Source organism: Ictidomys tridecemlineatus, chromosome 5, assembly GCF_052094955.1.
Source record: "Ictidomys tridecemlineatus isolate mIctTri1 chromosome 5, mIctTri1.hap1, whole genome shotgun sequence".
Classification (NCBI taxonomy): Eukaryota; Metazoa; Chordata; class Mammalia; order Rodentia; family Sciuridae; genus Ictidomys; species Ictidomys tridecemlineatus.
In genome coordinates this window covers 95,202,332-95,221,434 of record NC_135481.1, presented here as the reverse complement: position 1 = coordinate 95,221,434, position 19,103 = coordinate 95,202,332, and the positions used below count along the sequence as shown (strand labels likewise).

At 48.0% G+C, this 19,103-nt stretch overlaps 1 protein-coding gene across 7 annotated transcripts in view; it reads right to left on the bottom strand.

The window, feature by feature from the left end:
• Positions 1-19,103, bottom strand: part of Rgs6 (regulator of G protein signaling 6) — a 586,626-nt gene that overhangs the window by 85,457 nt on the left and 482,066 nt on the right. For all 7 annotated transcript variants that reach the window (XM_040275504.2, XM_078050459.1, XM_078050462.1 and 4 more), the window contains exons 4-7: positions 14,684-14,734; positions 10,565-10,671; positions 8,931-8,982; positions 2,658-2,722 (exon numbers count right to left, since the gene is read on the bottom strand). In XM_040275504.2, the coding sequence (XP_040131438.2) occupies positions 2,658-2,722; positions 8,931-8,982; positions 10,565-10,671; positions 14,684-14,734 (275 nt within the window). The remainder of the gene's footprint in view (positions 1-2,657; positions 2,723-8,930; positions 8,983-10,564; positions 10,672-14,683; positions 14,735-19,103) is intronic.

Sequence of the window (19,103 nt, the reverse complement as noted above, 5' to 3'; positions counted from 1 at the left end):
GCATTTTGAAAACAAAATGCTTTGTTTGTTCCTAATAATATTTTGTGCAGAACCTCCACTTGAAAAAATCATGCCGTATTCTTTACAAATACCAGAGCAGAATACTACAGTGCAAGAGAAGAGAAAACCAAGTAAAACACACCCAGAGATGGTGCAGTTATACTTCTAACAGTGGGGTACATGGGAAGAGAAACAGGAGGGAGGGGCTACTTCCTTTGCAGTCTGGATCTTTCCTACAGGTTGTGTCAGGGAAGCGATGGTGTCGGGTTCAAGTTTCTTGCCCTGGTTACATAAAGAGTAAAACAGCCTTGGGAAGAAGGGTCATGGGGCTCCTAGCAGCATCAGGGAAGACAGCGGCAGAAATGAGCATCCAGGCTGCAGCACATAATGGTGTGTGGCTCTTGGGAAAGGAATGACGGGGTACCAGGCCAGATTTGCTTGGGGAGGTCCCATTGAATGTCCCCTCATAGGATCTGACAGGCAGACTCCGCCAGGTCCCAAGCCTTGGATGACCTCCTGTGCTCTCTCCTCCCATTCACAGGTCCAGATGCCAGAGAGATCAGAGAGGGCTGGGAGCCCTGGGCAGGTCCCACTGGCACACACGTATTTGCTTTGGGGAGCGAGGGTGTGGTGGCTTGGAAAGCTGGGGCATAGGTCCCCAAGAGAGGCAAGGCCTGGCGGGGGACCTCATCATCCTTTGGGAAGACTGAGACAGTGCAACTGGAAGGTGAGAGGGGTCTGAAGATGTTGTTAATGCCAGACCTTCCAAGGAAGGATTGTCCCCTGCCCTTAATGTCGCCTCTCCTCCCACGGTGGCTGGCCCCTCAGTCTTCTCGTGGCTCAGCAACACCTCTGCTGGAGATTATGGAGGGGCTGGGAAGTGGAAGGCTCACAGATTAGCCAGTTTTCCCGATTCTCTGCACTGCATAAGAGTTCAGTCTGGGGGAAAGACTCTGCCACCCAAAGTTCAAAGACTCCGTCTGAAGCTCCCTCTGAGTCCTCAGGCTCGCTGTGCTTTGTAAAGTGAGAGTGTCTAGGAGTCTGGTGTGGACCTCTGATTCCTGCAAGGAATCCCATCTGATGAAGGAAGACGGGGAGGAAGGTGAGAAGGTGGAAAAGGAGACAGCTCTATGCTATATCTTCCCTGATTTTCTGGATTGAATTTTGTCCTTAGATTCTGCAGGAGCGTGAGTTTAAAGACACAGTTTTAAACTTCACTGTAGAAGATCATGACACAGTAAATTTGACTTTTTAACTTTTGCAACAGTTAACAGTTCTGTAACTTTTTAAAAAAATAATTTTTAGTTGTTGATGGACCTTTTATTTTATTTATTCTTATGTGGTGCTGAGAATGGAACCTAATGCCTCAGGCATGCTAGGCAAGCACTCTACCACTGAGCCACAACCCCAGCCCACAGTCCTGTGACTTTTGACCCATGTACAGGTTCATGTAACCACCACCACAATCAAGATACAGAATAGTTCCTCACCTTCTCTGGATCTCTCCGGTTATCACTTAATGGTCACATCGTCGTACCCCACCCATAATCAAAGCCACTGATTTGTTATTTCTCATGATAGTTTTGTCTTTATAAAGATGCAGTATAGGGCTGGGGTTGTGGCTCAGTGATAGAACACTTGCCTAGCATGTGTGAGGCACTGGGTTGATTCGCAGCACCACATACAAATAAATAAAAATAAAGGTTCATTGACACCTAAAAAATTTTTTAAAATGCAAAATAAATGGAATTACTGACTTGAGACTGATTCCTTTCATTCAACGTAATGGGTTGGATACTCAGCCAAGTGATTGTGCAGACCAATAGTTCCTTCCTTTTCCCTACAGAATAGCATTTCATTGTATGGACATATCATCCTACTTTATCCATGCACCTGTTAGCGCACATTGGGTTGTTTTTAGTTTTTAGTTACCACATATAACTGGTGTGGATCTTAGTGTATAGGGTTTGTGTGAACATAAGTTCTGATTTATCTCGGGTATGTGTGTAGCAGTGAGATTACTTGGCTATATGGTAAGTGTATGTTTATAAGAAACTGCCAAACAATTTTTCAGAGTGGCTGTACCATTTTGCCACCTCACCGGCAATACAGGATGGTTCCAGCTGTTCTGCATGCTCACCACCACTTTGTAGTCTCAGTATTTTTTTTAGAATATTCTTTTTAGTTGTAGATGGACACGATACCTTTATTTAATTAATTTATTTTTATGTGGTGCTGAAGATTGAACCCAGTGCTTCACACATGCAAAATGAGTGCTCTACCACTGAGCCACAGCCCCAGCCTGTCAGTATTTTTTATTCTAGTCATTCTAACAGGTGGAGTCTCACCATCTGCTTCACAAATGGCTAATGGCATTGGGTATTTTTCTATGTGCCTCCTTGCCATCTTTTTGTCCTCTTTGGTGAAAGTCCCTTTGCCTATTTTTATGTGGAGTTGTTTATTATTCTTTTATTGCTGAGTTTTGAGAGTTATTTATATAGAAATGCAGTTTTATTGTGATGGTGAGAGAAGCTGAGAACCTAGGAGGGGAAATAGAAGAGACTCCCCTCCCTGTGTCAGGAAGGGGTAAGAAGGGAAAATACCAGCGTGGCGCTTAGAGACCCTCCCACCCTAGCCTGCGAAACGGCCACACTTACGGCTTCATAATCAGCCAGTTCCAGCCTCGCTTTATTCTGCATGGTCCTCTTGCAGAGATAGATGGCTGAGGGAGGAAGAGAAAGGGCAACAGGCATCAGGCCAGCAGAGCATAAACCCATGTGTCCCTCCCTCCCTCCATCTCTTCACCCATCCCCCATCCCTCCATTCCCCCATCTCTTCATCCATCCCCCATCCCTCCATTCCCCCATCTCTTCATCCATCTCTCCATCCTTCCATCCCTCCTTCTCTTCATCCATCCATCCATTCCTCCAACCTTCCATCTCTTTATCTACCCATTCATCCATCCCTTCATCCATTTCTCCATCCATCCATCCCTTCATTCCTCTATCCCTCCATCTACCCATCTATCCATCCTTCCCTTCATTCCTCTATCCCTCTATCTCTTCATCCATCGATTCATCCATCCATTCCTCCATTCCTCCATTTCTTCATCTACCCACCCATCCATTCCTCCATTCCTCCATCCACCTACCCATCCATCCATCCCTCCATCTCTCTCCATCCATTCATCCCTCAATCCCCCCATTCATGCACCATCCACCCATCATCCATCCACCCACCATCCACCCATCATCCATCCACCCATCATCCATCCATTCATCCATCCATCCATCCATCCACCCATCATCCATCCATCCATCCATCCATCCATCCATCCATCCATCATCCTGTGCATTCAGCCCCCTGTCCCTCACTGTGCTCACTATGTCCTGTGAAGAATGTACATTCCAAGGAGAAGTCATGCCATCTAACTCCAGGAGTCTCTCTGTAGGCCAGGATCCCCTGAGGACCCCACCTGCCAATCCTGGCCACTCCTCTCCTTCCTTTTCACGCTGCTGCACCCAGACACCCTCCACTCAGAGAATTCTTTTTTTTTACAAGTATGACCTCGTTGCCCTGGGCCTGAAACCTGCACTGAATCTTCAGTGGCCTCAGAAGAAAGGCTTACAAGGCCACCACATTTTCAGCTACTTCCATTTCCCCTCCTCTTCCTGTGTCCCCTACATGATGACTTTTCTCTCTTCTCTCCTGTTTCCCTCTTTCCCTCTGTCTGGTGACCTCCCACTAGTCTCTGAAGACCCTGCTCAGTGTCCCCTCTGTGCATCCCCGACACATGACCTAATTAAGTCCATTGCCCTGAATTCCTGTGTTTACTGACCGTCCCCTGCTCTATGCTGAAGGTTCTTTAGGGACAGGACTATGTCCAATTCAGCTCTAACCCTGTCCCTAGCGCCTGAGCCTGTCTTGCCAGGTGGGAGGAGAGAGCAGTGGAAAGGGAGGACGAGGTGGGGCTCTCGGCTCAGCTCCAGGAAGGGCTCCCAGCCTCAGGGCCTTCCTCCCCCAGAGGTGCCCGTCACCTCCTCTCCCTAGCTCTGCTTCTGGGGGTCTTCCTCCTGCTCCAGTGCCAAGTGGGAGGATCCAGGGAAATGGCAGGTGAACAGCATGAGGAACAGGACGACCAGAAGGTCGCAGAAGAGCCGTGACCGTCCAGCTGCCGGAACTTAACTACTGCGAGAGACCTCTGGCCAGCTCCCTGCTCCCTCTGCTCTGAAGCGTTTGCTGACAGCAGCCCATGGTGCCCTGGAACCCCGCAGCTAGCAGCCTGCTCTCCAGGATGCCCACCCTCCTGCTTCCTATTGTCTAACCGTGTGCTGACTCGGGTCCATTTGTTCCCAAATCTGCTTATGTCAGGCTTCCTTGTTGCTGTGACAACGTAAGTTCACCAAATACGATGGATACACACAGTCTCAGAAGTTGGTTCTACTTGATGATTTTTTTTTTTTTTTTTTTACTTTACTATGACGTGAGAGTCAGAGGCATCTGATAGAAACCATATGTTCAATTTCAAACGTGGATCTCTTCCCGGGCTAGTGAGATGAAATGCAGTTTGCCACTCTGGGGACGCCAGGCGGTGGCAGGGAGCCGCAGCTCCCAGTCAGCTCTGGGCTCCAGGGTCTGGGTGTGCTCTCCTGCTGAGCTGTGATGTTGGGGAGGTGACAGGTACTGAAACACTGTCAACTTCTGATGTTTTCAGCTTAGGTTGGCTTTCTCAGGACACAGCCCCTTCCTAAGTTGAAGGGCATCTCTACCAATGAACTTGACGGGAAAAGGGAGAGTTGTTGTTGAATGGTGACAACAACCTCACAAAGGAGAACAGTTAAGGCCACGGCTGGTGAATTTGGCATAGGTGGGGTGGCTGGGAAAATATAGGAAAGAATATAATAAAAATCTAAGGAAAAAATACTAGAAATCTAGGCGAGGCCGGTATTCAGGAAGCTTCAAAAGTGTCATGCAATTCTCGATGCATTTTTAACAAGACCCACATTGGATGATTTGAGTGCGGCTTATTTAAGAAAGGAGCTCTAATTCTGGGGTGAAAGAGAAGTAGTTGGTCCTGTCTCAAAGACTGTCACATCGTACTCCTTCATACATCTCACACTCATATGAAGTGCTTAAGGCCTCATTTTGAAAACCATTTGCTATCTGCCAACGTTTCCAGAGAACCTAGCAGGTCCAGCTCTGCCTAGAGTCTGGTGAAGGGGCATGTGCTCTTCACAGAGCACCTCCTGCAGCCTCTTGCACCCACAGGCATTCTGGGAACTCGGGAGCCACCTCAAGCAAGAAGCTTGGCACGTCACCTGCCCTGCAGCCCTGGTCTCCGTACCTGGGAGCAGCATCGGTCAGTGGAGGTAGCAATTGCTTTCACAAAGCTGCCCCCATTTTGGATGGTGCTTTCTAGTGGCCACAGGTCCATCTCAGGAAAGGTTCTATGGTTTAGATGTGAGGTGTTCCCAGAAAGCTCATGGGTGGGACACTGCAGGAGAGTTTAGAGGTGAATGGTTGGGTTATGACAGCCTTAGCCTAACCAGAGCACACATCCACTTGAATGGACTAACTGGGTGGTAACTGCAGGAAGAGAACGTGGGTCCCTGAGGGTGGGCCTTTGGGATAGGTGGCACGCTCTCTCTGCTTCCCGGTGGCTATGTCCGGAGCTGCTTTCCTCCTCCACGCTGTGACATCCTGCCTCATCTCAGGCCAAGAGCCACGGAGCTGGCTGTCTATGGACTGAGCCCTCCCAAACTGTGAGCTCCAAAGAAACTCTTCCTCCTCTATGTTGTTCTTGGGTGTTTTGGTCACAGCACTGAAAAAGCTGACTCAATCCAAGGCAAATCCAGATTTGGGCAAGGCGCTGTGTGCAGGCAGAGTCATCCCGAATCATTTCCAAGCCATCTGGGTCAAAACGGGCCAGTCAGGCTGTGAAGCGAAGCATCGCCCAGGAACACAAAGCTGGTGCCACTCTGGTGACAGTGAGTCCCGGTCACATGTTTCCAGCCCACTTCCCGGTGGCTCATGTCACACATTAGGGCATCTGTTGGGGAGGGAGGGGCCTTGGGGGCAGCTGTCCCCTGGGGCTTGGCTGCACCACCAGGGTCCTTCACCTGCAGGCTTTGTCTCCCTGCCTCCACACCCGGAGTCCCACTGGGACAACCCACTTCCACCTCAGGCTCACGACAGGTCACCAAGACAGAAAGGCAGTGCGTTTAGAAAGGGAACAGACTCAAGTGCTAGATGTTGAATTAGAATGCGAAAAATACCAAACTCACTTCGATGTTCTGAAACGACAGATCCCTTTGCAAACTTTCTGCCTTGATTAGTGACATCGCTACTGACCTCAGTCTCCTCAAGTAGAGAGATGGAAATCACTTCCTTCTCTATTTTTCCTCAGACTCCAGTTACTTTTGGAGCCACACAATTCAAGCATTGGAAATGACTTTGGCAGCCACCAGCCAGATGGGGAAAACCAAAGGGCAGGGAAGCGAAGAGATTCACCCAAAGGCGAGTGAGTGAGTGACAGAGTGGAACAGGAATCGAGGCCAAGTTCCGACCTTCCACGGTGACATTCTCTGACCCATTTACTCCTTAGTGTATTCATCCATTCGCTCAGGAAAACAGTGCTGAGGCTGGGCACAGGGGCACTCACGCCGGTAATCCAGAGACCCGGGAGGCGGAGGCAAGAGGATCCCACGCAAGCTTGAGGCCAGCCTCAGCAACATAGCCAAGCCCTAAGCAATTTAGCAGGACCCTGTTGTCTCAAAATAAAAAATAAAAAGGACTGGGGATGGGGCTCAGTGGTGGAGCACCCTGGATTCAATCCCCATCATCAAAGAAAAAAAAAAGAAAGAAAGAAGGAAAACAAAACTGCTCTGTCTCCTTGTGCCAGGCACTGTCTCAGAGCTGTGAGGCCACCGTGACTGAGTGCAGTGACAGTCTTGCCCAGTCCAAGGGACTTTCATGATGATGCCAAGAGGGGGGTGTTCAGTTAATATCCCCATTTTACCATCAGGGGGTGTCTCCAGTCTTCCTCGTTGCTGGGGACCCACGATGGCTCCCAAAGCTCTGGGGTCCATTCTAATGATGTCTACTATCGAGGCCTTCCTATCACCTGCCCCTCCCCCACTCCGTCTCCCCCATCCCGCCTCATCACCTGGCAGCTTTGGAAGGCTCAGGCCAGATCCTCCCCTCTCCCTTCTTCCCCTCTGTGCCGTCTCTCCCAGCCTGGCCCGCCGGGCAGGCAGCACTGTGACTCGGTCAAATCCGTGACCCAGAAATTGACGGTCAGTGATCAGTCAATGTTTGTTGAATGAATAAACGTTTCTGGGGGTTTTCATCCATCCAAATCACCGAGATTCTGAAATCCTCACCAGAGTTTCACACCCTTCCTCATGGGAGGATCATCACACCACGCACGCAGGAGCAACCATTCCAACGAGGGCCACCTAAGCAGTGACCACAGGGCAGCACTGACTTCTCCCAGCACCCTAATAAAAAGCCACGCTGGGAGACAGCCAATATTTTCCCTCTGATTTGGACGTAAGGTTTCTGAGGCACAGAGAGGTCAGGCCACTTCCCAGGCTCACACAGCCAACGGAGCTGGTGGATCCTGCGGCCTCTGTGGTACTGAATTCTAACTTGGTAGGTACTCGTTGATTTTCTGGCTAAATGGATTTGGAAGCATTGGTGAGTCCTTTAGCCTCCCACACCTCAACTTTACCTGATTTGCTATCTATGGACGCACATGAACTCAAAATGGTTTAGCTTTGATGAGAGCCTGAGATGAACGGTCATTTCTCTCTCTGTTCATCTCCACTTGATCACGAAACGGGGAAAAGAGGTACAGAAAGGGAACGAGTGTCCTTCATCACGTCGTGAAGATGGCGTGGATGTGGCCCAGGAGGCTGCTCTCGGCCTCCCCCGACCATCTCAACCGCCTCCCACCCTCCACGGCCGGGGAAGATATTGGATTCCGGTTCACCAGGGCCCAGGCTGCTGCCCAGAGCTGAGCTCTAATTATTCCAATTCCAAGTCTGGCTGTTGCCAGTCTTTCAGGCCCAGAAGCACTTGCTTTGTGATGGCCAAGTGCTGCTCCCGCCCTGAGCCCAAGGCCTTGCTGACCTCATTCCTCCCAGGAACCCGTGCACGGTGCTCTCCCAGGTCCACTGAGAGGTGGTGGGCAGCCCAGCCGACAGCTGAGGGCCCTGGCCATATCGTGAGCACCCTCCAGACTAGAAGAAGCGCAGCCTCACCAGGCAATGGCTCACCCCTCCCCACCCACGCCCTGAGCCTGCAGTGATGGTGCCGTGGGCCACTCTCTGCCTCTTTGGCTTAAAGCCAACGGAGACTTCAGACAGATGTGATTACGGGGGACATGGTCTTCCTGGGCCTCCGGTTCTTTATGTTAAGTATAGGGACAGTATAATTTCTTCAGAAAATTGTTACATAGAAATATTCATTAGCCTCCACTGAGTTGGGTAGATCCCTGCCTGGATAGATATGGCTCTTTACCTAGCTTCTAACTTCACCCCATCAATTACAACTATGAAAAACACTGATGAGCTCTTAGTAAGTTTCAACAAGTCTTTGAGAACAGGAAGGGACAGGGGAAGGTGTGGCTCCTTGATCCAGCCCTCCCTGAAACCCTGCTCCTGGAAGGATTGTTCAAAAGTCACAGTCACATCACACTGCCACGGGATCCTAGTTCCCTATGGTCCTGCAGAATGTACTTATTGACAACCCTCTATCTCACTTTTCTTCCCTTTTGTGTCTTTTCTCCCAAGGGACTGCATCTTTCAGTGTTTTCAATGTCAACAACACCAGAAAGGGTTAAGCAGGGTCAAAACCCTTCCTTCCCAGGCACTTGTCTTCTGCCCTCTGGGGGTAACAGGAAGTGAGGATGTGGCTTCAGTTCTCACCATAGTCAGTGTTCTCAGGTTCCCAGCAGTTGGAAGGCCAGAAGTAAGGAGCCTGTAAGAGAGTACTAAGCATCAGTACCTAGAGACACCCGCCTCTCTGCACCCACCAGGGCCCTCTCCACAGCAGGCCTCTGCCCGTCTCCTGGCTGACTCCACCCCCAACCCTTTGACATAGCTGAGGCCAGTCAACATTGTAATCTAGGGGTTGAGAAATAAAATCCAAGGTAAGCAAAGTCAATGCAAAAGCAAGAAATTTTGTTTATGAGGCAGACAATGATCTCTTTTAAAGAGGCTTTTTATTGTTTATAGAGGCAAAGTACCCTTACCACATAAAATACAGGCCACCTGCCTGTTTTAAACTTGAATATTACATGGGGCACCCTTAGATTTAAAAATATTTATTGTTTATCTGGAATTAAAATTAAACTGCATATCTGTATTTTTAATCCTCTAAATTTGGCAACCTCGGGCCAGTGGACACAACCTTTATTTTACTTATTCTATTTTATGTCATTTAACATCATGAGATGGTATGCAGAACCTGTAGCAGCAGTTATATGACTGAACAGCTCTGTGTCACTAAATTAAGTCCTTATTTGGCTTATCAGACCTGGAGGGTTGGATGTCTCCAAAAGGGGAGAAAAGTAATATAACATTTAATACCATTTTATATTTACCAATAATTTCCCACCTACGGTCTTTTAAAACACACTGTTTTTATGAGGCAGGATGACGTCAAGAATTCCTATCTGGAAACACACAACGTCTAATAACCAGACAGAGCCTGGCAATCTCCCGGGTGCAGAGCCTGGCTTCCTTTTTGCCCTTGAACCCACTGAAGACCTCTCACACCATCTGTGCCCCTGTTCCCTCTTGGGCAGGGTCTGGGGGAGGCAGCGTAAGTAGAAACCTCACCCCAGCACGAAGGAGGAGCAAGGTCATCTAGGCCCAATGCAAAGCTGCCTCCTAGATTCAGGAGGGCCACATAAATTCTCTGGTCTCCTCCAGGTTCTGGTCTGTAAAATGGGCAATATTTGCCCCTCCTCAACAGTTTTCTGAGAATAAGTGAGAAAATACATGCAACATGTCTGCTGTGGCCTGGATGTTGGTGCCCACCCTTCACCATGAATGAATCCCACTCCCCAAGGTGATGGTATTGGGAGACTTTGCAAGGTGAGGAGGTCATGAGGGTGGATCCCTCCTGAGCAGGGTTAGTGCCCTTGTAGAAGAAGCTTGGAAGAGATCCCTCGTCCCGTCCACTGTAGGAGGACACCGTTCGAAGGTGCCCTCTGTAAAACAGCAGGTCTTCTTCAGACACCAAACCTGCTGCAGCCCTGATCTTGGATTTCCCAGCCCCCAGAATTATGCAAAACCAAGTTCTTGCGTTTATAAGCTAGCCCGTCGATGGCATTCTGTGACAGCCATCCTAAAGGGCTTAGGCAATGCCTCTGAAGCAGTAGGCTCTCAGTGAGCGCCTTTGACGCTTATTCAGTGGGTCAACCTGTGGCCCTGGTGGATGGGTTTCCCAGTGCTGCTTCCTTGAACACCCTTAGATTTTCTAGGTGGTTCTAATCTGGTTCAGATGATGGTAAGTGGGAAAAGGTGCTTGAGGAGGAGGAGCCCCGGGGCCCTACCTGGAAACGATAGAAGGTACCATCATCCTTCATGGTGAGAACGTGGTCGGAGATTGGAAAGATGTAGCCCTGGGCGGCGATAAGGCTTCCCAAGTGTATTGCTTCAACTGCAGAGAGACAGACAGAACCAGGAAGCGGATGATTTCGCTGAAGTGTACAGGGGCAGAGAGCGAGACGACTGGCTGTGTTTATGCCGTGATTGCATTTGCTGGTGGTGGCGCAGGAGGGGAGACGCCCACAGAGGAGGAGGACGGTCAAGGGCTGGGGGGGGGGTCCTCTGGGTCCCAGCTGTGAAAATCTGATAATTCTTAGCTTCCTACCCCTACGATCTCCCAGGAGAAAGCCAGGTCTTGCTTCATGGTGGCGAACATGAGCACTGGCATAGATGAACTTGTATTTAATGAAGTGAGATATTTCACATGAAGTGCTTAGCCGTGTCTGGTCCAGGGCAAATATTCAATAAGGGCTGGCAGCTTTGATTCATGGCCTCGCTTCATCTTGCTTTATCACCCTGGGCAGTGAGGACGCGGCCCCGCTGCCCACAGGGGGACTGTGGATTCCTGTTACAGTCCTGCAAACAACACTCGCCTCAGTGGTGACAGTGTTCTCTCGTGGGCATAGATAAAGATTCACTTTCTAAGAAAATTGGAAGAAGGACAGTAGTTTGGGCAGTGACCCTGGCGGGGGTGGGGGGTGTCAAACTGAAAGAAATATATATTTGGTAACATCGACTTCTTGTTGAGCACCAGTCCTAAATAGATTCCTATTGATAGTTAAGAATTTATATTTTATCCTATGCAGAGCTAAGAAAAAAATACCTCCACCTAAATGCCCCTCCTACACATAAGAAGGGTCTACAAACCTCAAAGTACTTTCATTGGTTAAAAAGCAATATCTGGACGTGGAAATGATTGACATGCTCAGGGAGTCTCTTAGCAATTATTAATTTCATAAGCTCTGGATGTTTAAAAGTGATTTGTTTTGGCTTTACCTGTGAACCCTTGAATCTGATCCAGATGCTCTACTTATTGAGAATCATCCATTCCCCTTTGGGAGACGTGTACACTTACAACTGGTGGGTTCAGGATGCACGGAGTCTTACTTCTTGGGATGACCAGTTTGCTTTTTAAGTTCTGAACAGCTGCCCCTCGGTAACTGTGGGTGACTGTGAGGGATTCGTTCCAAGACTCCAGCAGGTATAAAAGCTGTGGGTGATCAAGTCTCTTGCATAAAACGGCGTAATATCTGTGTATAACCTCTGCGCATTCTCCCCATACTTTAAATCATCTCTAGATTACTTATAATGCCCAATATCACGTCCACGGTATGCTACTAGTTGTCAGACTGTGTCATTTAGGGAATAATGGCAAAAAGCGAAGTCTGTGCGGGTTTAGTACAGGGGCTGTTTCCTTCCCCTTGGCTGTTTTCCACCAGGTTGGTGGAGTCTGTGGACACAGACTTGCCGAAATGGAAGGCCCACTGTGTGCTTCAAGAATAATGGGTCTAGCAAGAGGGGACGCTTCCTCCTCAGCTGCAGCGGCTCCTTTCCCAGGGACAAAAGAAAAAGATACAGGAACAAGGTGGCCTTCATGCCACTCGTTTTGGAGCTTATGCTTAAACCCTTTGAAAAAAGGTTTTTACTCAGAAATTTGGCAAAAGAGAAGAAACGGAGGAGCTGCAGGCAGGTGTTGGACATGCCTCGCTCCCTAGGTGCCGCGTCACCTCGACTGCCCCCTTCTGTACCAGCTGGCCAATCCTTAGCCGCTCAGAAGCCCAAACCAGGTCTCCTGGGCACTGGAGTCTCACAGATCTTCACAGACAGGCCCAGCACTGAAACTCCTCTTGAGGCCCAGAGCATTCTCACCTCCTACTACCCCAATAGAGTTCTCAAAATAACAACAATAATAAGAAACAATAAAATAAAATATGTATCAAAAATACAATGATTATTTCAGAAGAGTAAAGAAACCAGGGCTCCAATAGCAAAGCCATGGACCAAACTAGGTGCCCTTCAATAGGTGAATGGGTAAAGAAAATGTGGTCCATATACACAATGAAATATTACTCAGCCATAAAGAAGAATGAAACTATGGCATTTGCTGGTAAATGGATGGAACTGGAGGCTGTCATGCTAAGTGAAATAACCCAATCCCGCCCCCCCCCAAATCAAAGGCTGAATGTACTCTCCAATATGCAGATCCTAACTCACAATAAGAGGGTGGGGAGGGAAGAATAGGAGTTCATTGGATTAGACAAAGGGGAATGAAGGAAAGGGAAGGGGAATGGGAATAGGAAAGACAGTGGAATGAACTGGACATAACTTTCATCTATCAGTACATGACCAGTTTACCAACACATCATGCACAACCACAAGAATGGGAAGTTAGACTCCATGTATGTATAATATGTCAACTATCCTATATGTCTAAAAAGAACAAATAAAAAAACCAAAGTGTTTTAGTTTTAAAGACTATTTGTTTTCTGCTGATTTCACTACTTTTTTTAAAAAAAATATTTTTCTTTAGTTGTAGTTGGAAATATTTATTTTATTTATTTATTTTTATGTGGTGCTGAGGATCAAACCTAGTGTCTCACACATGCTAGGCAAGTGCTCGGCCACGGAGCCACAACCCCAGTCGATGATTTCACTGTATTTTTAATTGCTTAAAAAAAAATGAAGTCCTACCAGAGTTAAGATTTATTCAAATCTTCATTTGTTCTAAAGTCTCCTTTGATTTGTAAGTTAACAACTACTTTTACCAAACAACAACAGCAACAAAAACAAAACCAAAAGAACAACAACATAAAACCAGTGCTCTTTGAAAAGACCGCCATCATCAAATAAATGTCACCAAACTGGTGGTTGCTGATGGCTGCTTATCCCGTCCAATCTCATGAATGGATAATTGGACATCCAGGCTGCAGAGGGGAACCACATAGGTGGGTTCTACCCTTTAAAAGGACTCTAGTACTTATAATTTTTCTCTGGTGCACTAAGAACTTGACCAGAATTAAGGATTTTTGCTAGTGGTAAGCAGTCACTGAACAATAGTGAGAGGCCTAGGGTCACTTCCACCAATGACCCCCACTTTCCTGGCATTCAGATTTCCAGCCACCATATTTAACTGAAGACAAATTGATTCATAGTCAGCAGCAGATCAGGACTGTCAGGTTAACATGCAAGAATGTCAGAGATGACATCCTGATCCCAGCAAGGAACCACATCTGAAGGTCAGACACCGAGGGTAGGCACGCGGGGAAAAAACCCCACGAAACCCTCAGAAAGCATGGTGATTGAGGACCACTTAAACTGGGGCAGATAATTCCCATCAGTGCCAGTGTCCATCAAGAACATCAGCCTGGATTCACATCAGTGGAACTTCATAAGCATGACCTTTGGGCATCAAGAATACCCGGTTAAGCAAGACCAAAGGAGTGTAGGATCGATTCAAAAATGATTAACTAATAGCATGTGGATAATCAGCTCTACTTTATGTAGAACTTTCATTTTTTTGGAGTCATCCTCCCATTTCCTAATTACGCTTTGAAAGTAAATTTTCCTGCTTCTTTCCTGGGTGGGGGGGGACGACAGATTTGGAAAACTGTCTTATTAGCCAGGGTTTTGTTGTTGTTTTTGGCAGGATTCTCCTCATTGAAATGCACAATTAGAATTAAAAAAAACAAAACAAAACAAAAAAACAAACTACCATTCCTTCACTTCTTGCAAGCAGCAAAAAACAACAACAACAAAAAACCCAGAAGGCGTCTTAGCAAATAATTAAACATCTAATTGTGGATCAGGCAATCTAATTTTAAGAGCTGGCTCTAGAAGGCTGTTCAGTGACAGTGCCACAACCTATCTTTAATTGCCGCAGCTAACGAGAATTCATCTCATTTCACACGTTCATGTATGGCGCTCTTTGGCATTCTAAATAGTTGCTCATTTCCTCAAAGGGTGATTTAAATTTGAAGATCGATATTCAGTGGAGAAAATATATTCATTTTATTTGTAAATAGAGTGATTTCACACCCGGCAATTCACATGGGTAAGCCCAGTTCTCTCGGGAGACGGCAGGAGAGATCCCAGTTTGCTGGTACCTGGGGTCAAGGGTCAAGTACCTGGGTCCTCGATGGACAGGTTCTTCATGAGCCACTGCACGACGTCAGTACCTGCAACGACAAAGCAGTTTCCACTGAAGGCCTCGTGGGTGTGTAAGCCTGTGACAGAAGAAAAGTGTTTACCTGAGAGAGTCCGAATTTTAATCAGCCAATCTAAGATGCGGATCATATTGAATATTTTCCATCCTTACTCAACCCTTTTTCTTCCACGGGTACATTTTCAGTTACTTTCTTTTCCAAAAAAAATTTCACTTTGGATGACTCAGGTTATATCCACATTTCTAGGGAGAAATTACAGAAGGCTTCCTGGGAATAAAGATGGGAGGGTGACTTCATCACGTGGGCCCCCAGAGCACTGCCTGAGGACTCTCCCGCTTCCTACCTTTACCGACAAGGGTTGCCTGACACAGGTGACCTCACAGTGTTGTAAAACTCTCTCATCTCTTCTGACATGGGCCCATCTTGAATCATGTGCCCCGGGGGTCTGTGGCAGAAATTTCCTTTGTGTTCACCAAAACCTTTTCCTTCTACCACTGGGCCTGAGCGGGACTGTATTTCCAGACTCCCCTGAAGCTGGGTGTGGAGCAAGTTCTACCAAAGGAATGTGAATAAAAATGACACCAGCAGCTTCCAGACCTAGAGACTCACTGGTAGGTAGCCCCCCCACCCTCCAACCCCCTTCCCTTCCCCCACCACTGGATGGAGAGCACCTGAGAGCTGAGGGAGGCAGAGCCACAATATGGAAGGAGCTCTGGTTCCAACCATGAAAATTAAATGCTCCTTGGACGCTCTTACTTGATCTAGAATTAAACGTCACTGGGTTAAGCCCCCGGAATTTGGAGGTTTAATCTGCTTTAGCATCTAGTGTTATCTTAACAAATATCAAATCCTGAGTCAGCAGGGACTTGTGCACTCCCTCACCCCGTTCACAACACCTGGGATAACAGGTGCTGTCACCTGCATTGGGGAAAAAAACCTAGCGCCTGGGAACTCACAAATTCCCCACTCACCAGCCTGTTCCAGGTAAGGGGTCCTTGATTTCTCTGAATGGGAAGTTGCCCCCTCTCTCCCTTCCCTCCTTTGGCCTTAGTTTTACTCTCCAAAGAGAGAAAATCAAACCTGACCCCAGCCGGGATCACTGAGTGAGACCAGTCCCTGGGATGTTGGACTGTCCTGGGGAACCACCGAGGTCTCTCTCCAGGGGAAACCTGCCTGGATCCCTGAGGGCGGGGGGCGGCCTCGCCTGACCTGGAGCTCCTGGCCATGTTGGCCACGGTCCTTTGAATCTGTCCCTTTCCTTGCCTGCCTTTGGAGACGTACACTTAGAACCCACATTCTAAGAGAGACGCAGCCCAGGAGAGTGGAAGAGTCTGATTTTCTGGAAGGTCCCATAACGATTTGTCACTCAAAGATCTCACTTTCCAGTGAGTGGATCATTGAAGATGGCTCTGTCACCTCAGCGTGGAATGCTGGATGGAAACAGCCTGGAAGGAGTCCTGCTAGGATCGGGGGCCCTGGCGCGAGGGACAGGGTCTGCCAGTCGCTCTGCTGGGTCAGACTCCCTGCTGGCCCTCTGGAGACCCAGCAGAGGGGCTAACCAAGCATTTCCCTTTTCCCAGAAATCAAATTCCTCAGAGATTTGACTGGTGGCCAGAAGAGGGACCCGTGCCAGCTCCAGCATCTGGACCTCTGTTTCTCTCTGGCTCTGAGGAAGGTGGCCTAGCCGCTCTGTAGGGCTGCCAGGGTCCACCCCACTCTTCCTGGGCTCTCCCCAGGTCCAGCCTCCCCTGACCCCATCCTTTCAATGTCCCTGCATTTCAACCTCAAAAGAGGGACTTCTAAGCTTCTTCCCACCCCTGCTCCCGGATGGCATCTATGAGCTAACCCTTGGACCAGAAACACACCGATTCATTTGCATTTTGACACAAAGAGTGTGTGTGTGTGTGTGTGTGTGTGTGTGTGTGTGTGTGCGCGTGTGTACACGCATGCGTGCGTGCACGTTCATTTCCTCCAAATTACACAAGTTCAACATTTGTCCTAGGAAATGAAGAACAAAGCAGAAATCAAATAAGAACTGTAATCCCAAGTTGGGGGGTCGGGGTGAGGCACTAACCTGTTTTTTTTTTTCCTCAAAAGAAAAATAGTTCTTTTTTGTGGGTTGCCTGGAAACGGCGAGGTTGCCTGCATCACTCCGGCTCTCCCTGGGGCCAGCGGATTATCTTTCTGCTGAGCTTGCCGAACCATTATTTATCACCTGCCAAGATTGATTACTCACCCTGGGACAATGACAGCCCTTCCTTTCCCCTGTTAATTACTGTCATCATTAATATCCATGTCACTAATTAGTATTCATTCACAGTGAAACTCCTTCCTTGCTATCGCATCCGCTCCCCCGCTGCCCCAACCCCAGTCTCTGGCACCACCGCGGTCTGGGTTTCTACCTCCTGGCATTACGCACGGGGCCCCTGGCCTATTGTCCTCTCTGTCCACCAGACTGTGTTCACAGACCTTCAGGGTCCCATTGAAGCATTTTTTGCAAAGAAGGAAAAGTCAAAAAAGCCCCTTTCCTCTTTCCCCTGGCATTGTGGGGGCCACAGAGTGGGGTGTCCTGTCCCTGGCACAGCCACCATGAGAGTCCGTCTCATCCGGGGCTTGGTGTGACTGTCCTCAGGCCCAGGCAAGGGCTGAGCCGTGCCCCAGGGCTGTCGTGAGCCACCACGCTCAACCTGCAATGTCACTAACCTCACTGCTGCCCCCTACACTCCGTGGACACGGTTGGGTAGACTTTTGGCAAACGGGATGGCAATGCCCAGGGACGGGGCATCCTTGCTCTCCTGCTGTGGGGTGTCTCAGGCTCCCTGGGACTGATCCAGGAGTGGCCGAGCCTCAGGCTTGTGGCAGGAAGCGAAGCATTGTGTGTTGAGGCCCAGGAACCAGTCAAGGAAGTCAATCTGTCATGGTATTATGTCTTTTAAAAGCCCTGCCACCCAACACCATGGAATCCCACAAGAGCCGTCCAAATAACCAGGAGGAAACAGCATTTTGCATTTCCTGTTCTCTCCTTCCCTCACCCCACACCAACCCCCAACGGTTCCTCCCTTCCTCTCCTAAAAAGAACTTGAAGCAGATTTTCTTTCCTGTTCTATCTAAAATGAGTTGTTGCCCTTCGTCAGGACTGTTGGATTTTGGGTCTTGTCTTAGCTGAGCTGCGGTGCTGAGCTCTTAAAGACAATATAACACCTTAACAATGTGTTATGTTGTGCGACGTGGGAGAGCTACCCCTAATTCCCAAGTCCCCAAACACTTGTCTGAAAGTTGTCTTTTTTGAGGCTAATTTATTAACATATTCCTGGGATCTCCATGAAATACACCAGAGGGCACGCAAGCTACTTCTCCACAGCACCTGTGTTTTATTAGTATATTTACACATGTAATTACTAATGCAGCTAGGCATTGGTTTCTGTACCTGTTGTATTTCAATCATATCTTCTAAAAAAATTTTTTAAGTTGTTGATGGACCTTTATTTTATTTTATATGTGGTGTTGAGAATCGAACCCAGTGCCTCACACATGCTAGGCAACTGCTGAGCCACAAACCCAGCTCCTCAACCATATCTTTTATATATAGTCATGTTTACTGAATGGCTGTAAACAACCTAAAAGTCCTCCAACAGGGGATTGAATCAGTAAATTATGGCTCATTTATGCAATAAGTTTTTATTGAACACCTACTATATTAAGTAGGAAAGCGTGTTAAGAACATAATATGTTGTAAAATTACATTTTTACAACAGAAAAATATTTCCATTTATATTCTTTTTTTGGGGGGGAAGGGGGTGTACCAGGGGTTGAATTCAGGCACTGGGCCACTGAGCCACATCCCCAGCCCTATTTTGTAGTTTATTTAGAGACAGGATCTCACTGAGTTGCTTAGCGTCTTGCCTTCGCTGAGGCTGGCTTTGAACTCATGATCCTCCTTCTCAGCCTGAGCCACTGACATTACAGCCGGGCACCACCGTGCCCGGCATTCCATTTATATTCTATTAATTATGTGTGTATGAATATACACAGAAATGAAGAAAAGTCTGGAAGTGTCTTTAAATTGTTAAGTTAGGGTATCTTGGGCAGCGTGAGGCATCACATTATGGTAAATATCTACTTTTTAAAAATTTCTGTATTGCTTGAAGTTTATAGAGCATTTATATGCTCTGTTATACTGACAAAAATGCTTTTTATTATAAAGAGTAGAGAGAATTGGAGAGGGTATGGGAACTCTGAGCCCCCCACTCCCCCATCCCGCACTCAGGTCCTGGGTGCTTTCTGCTTTCTGGGGAAAGGGCAGAGGGGAATGAGGCGGGATTCTCCAAGGGTGAGCAGAGAGAGGCTCAGTCGTGATGCTGGACTTGGGCTTTGAGCTGGT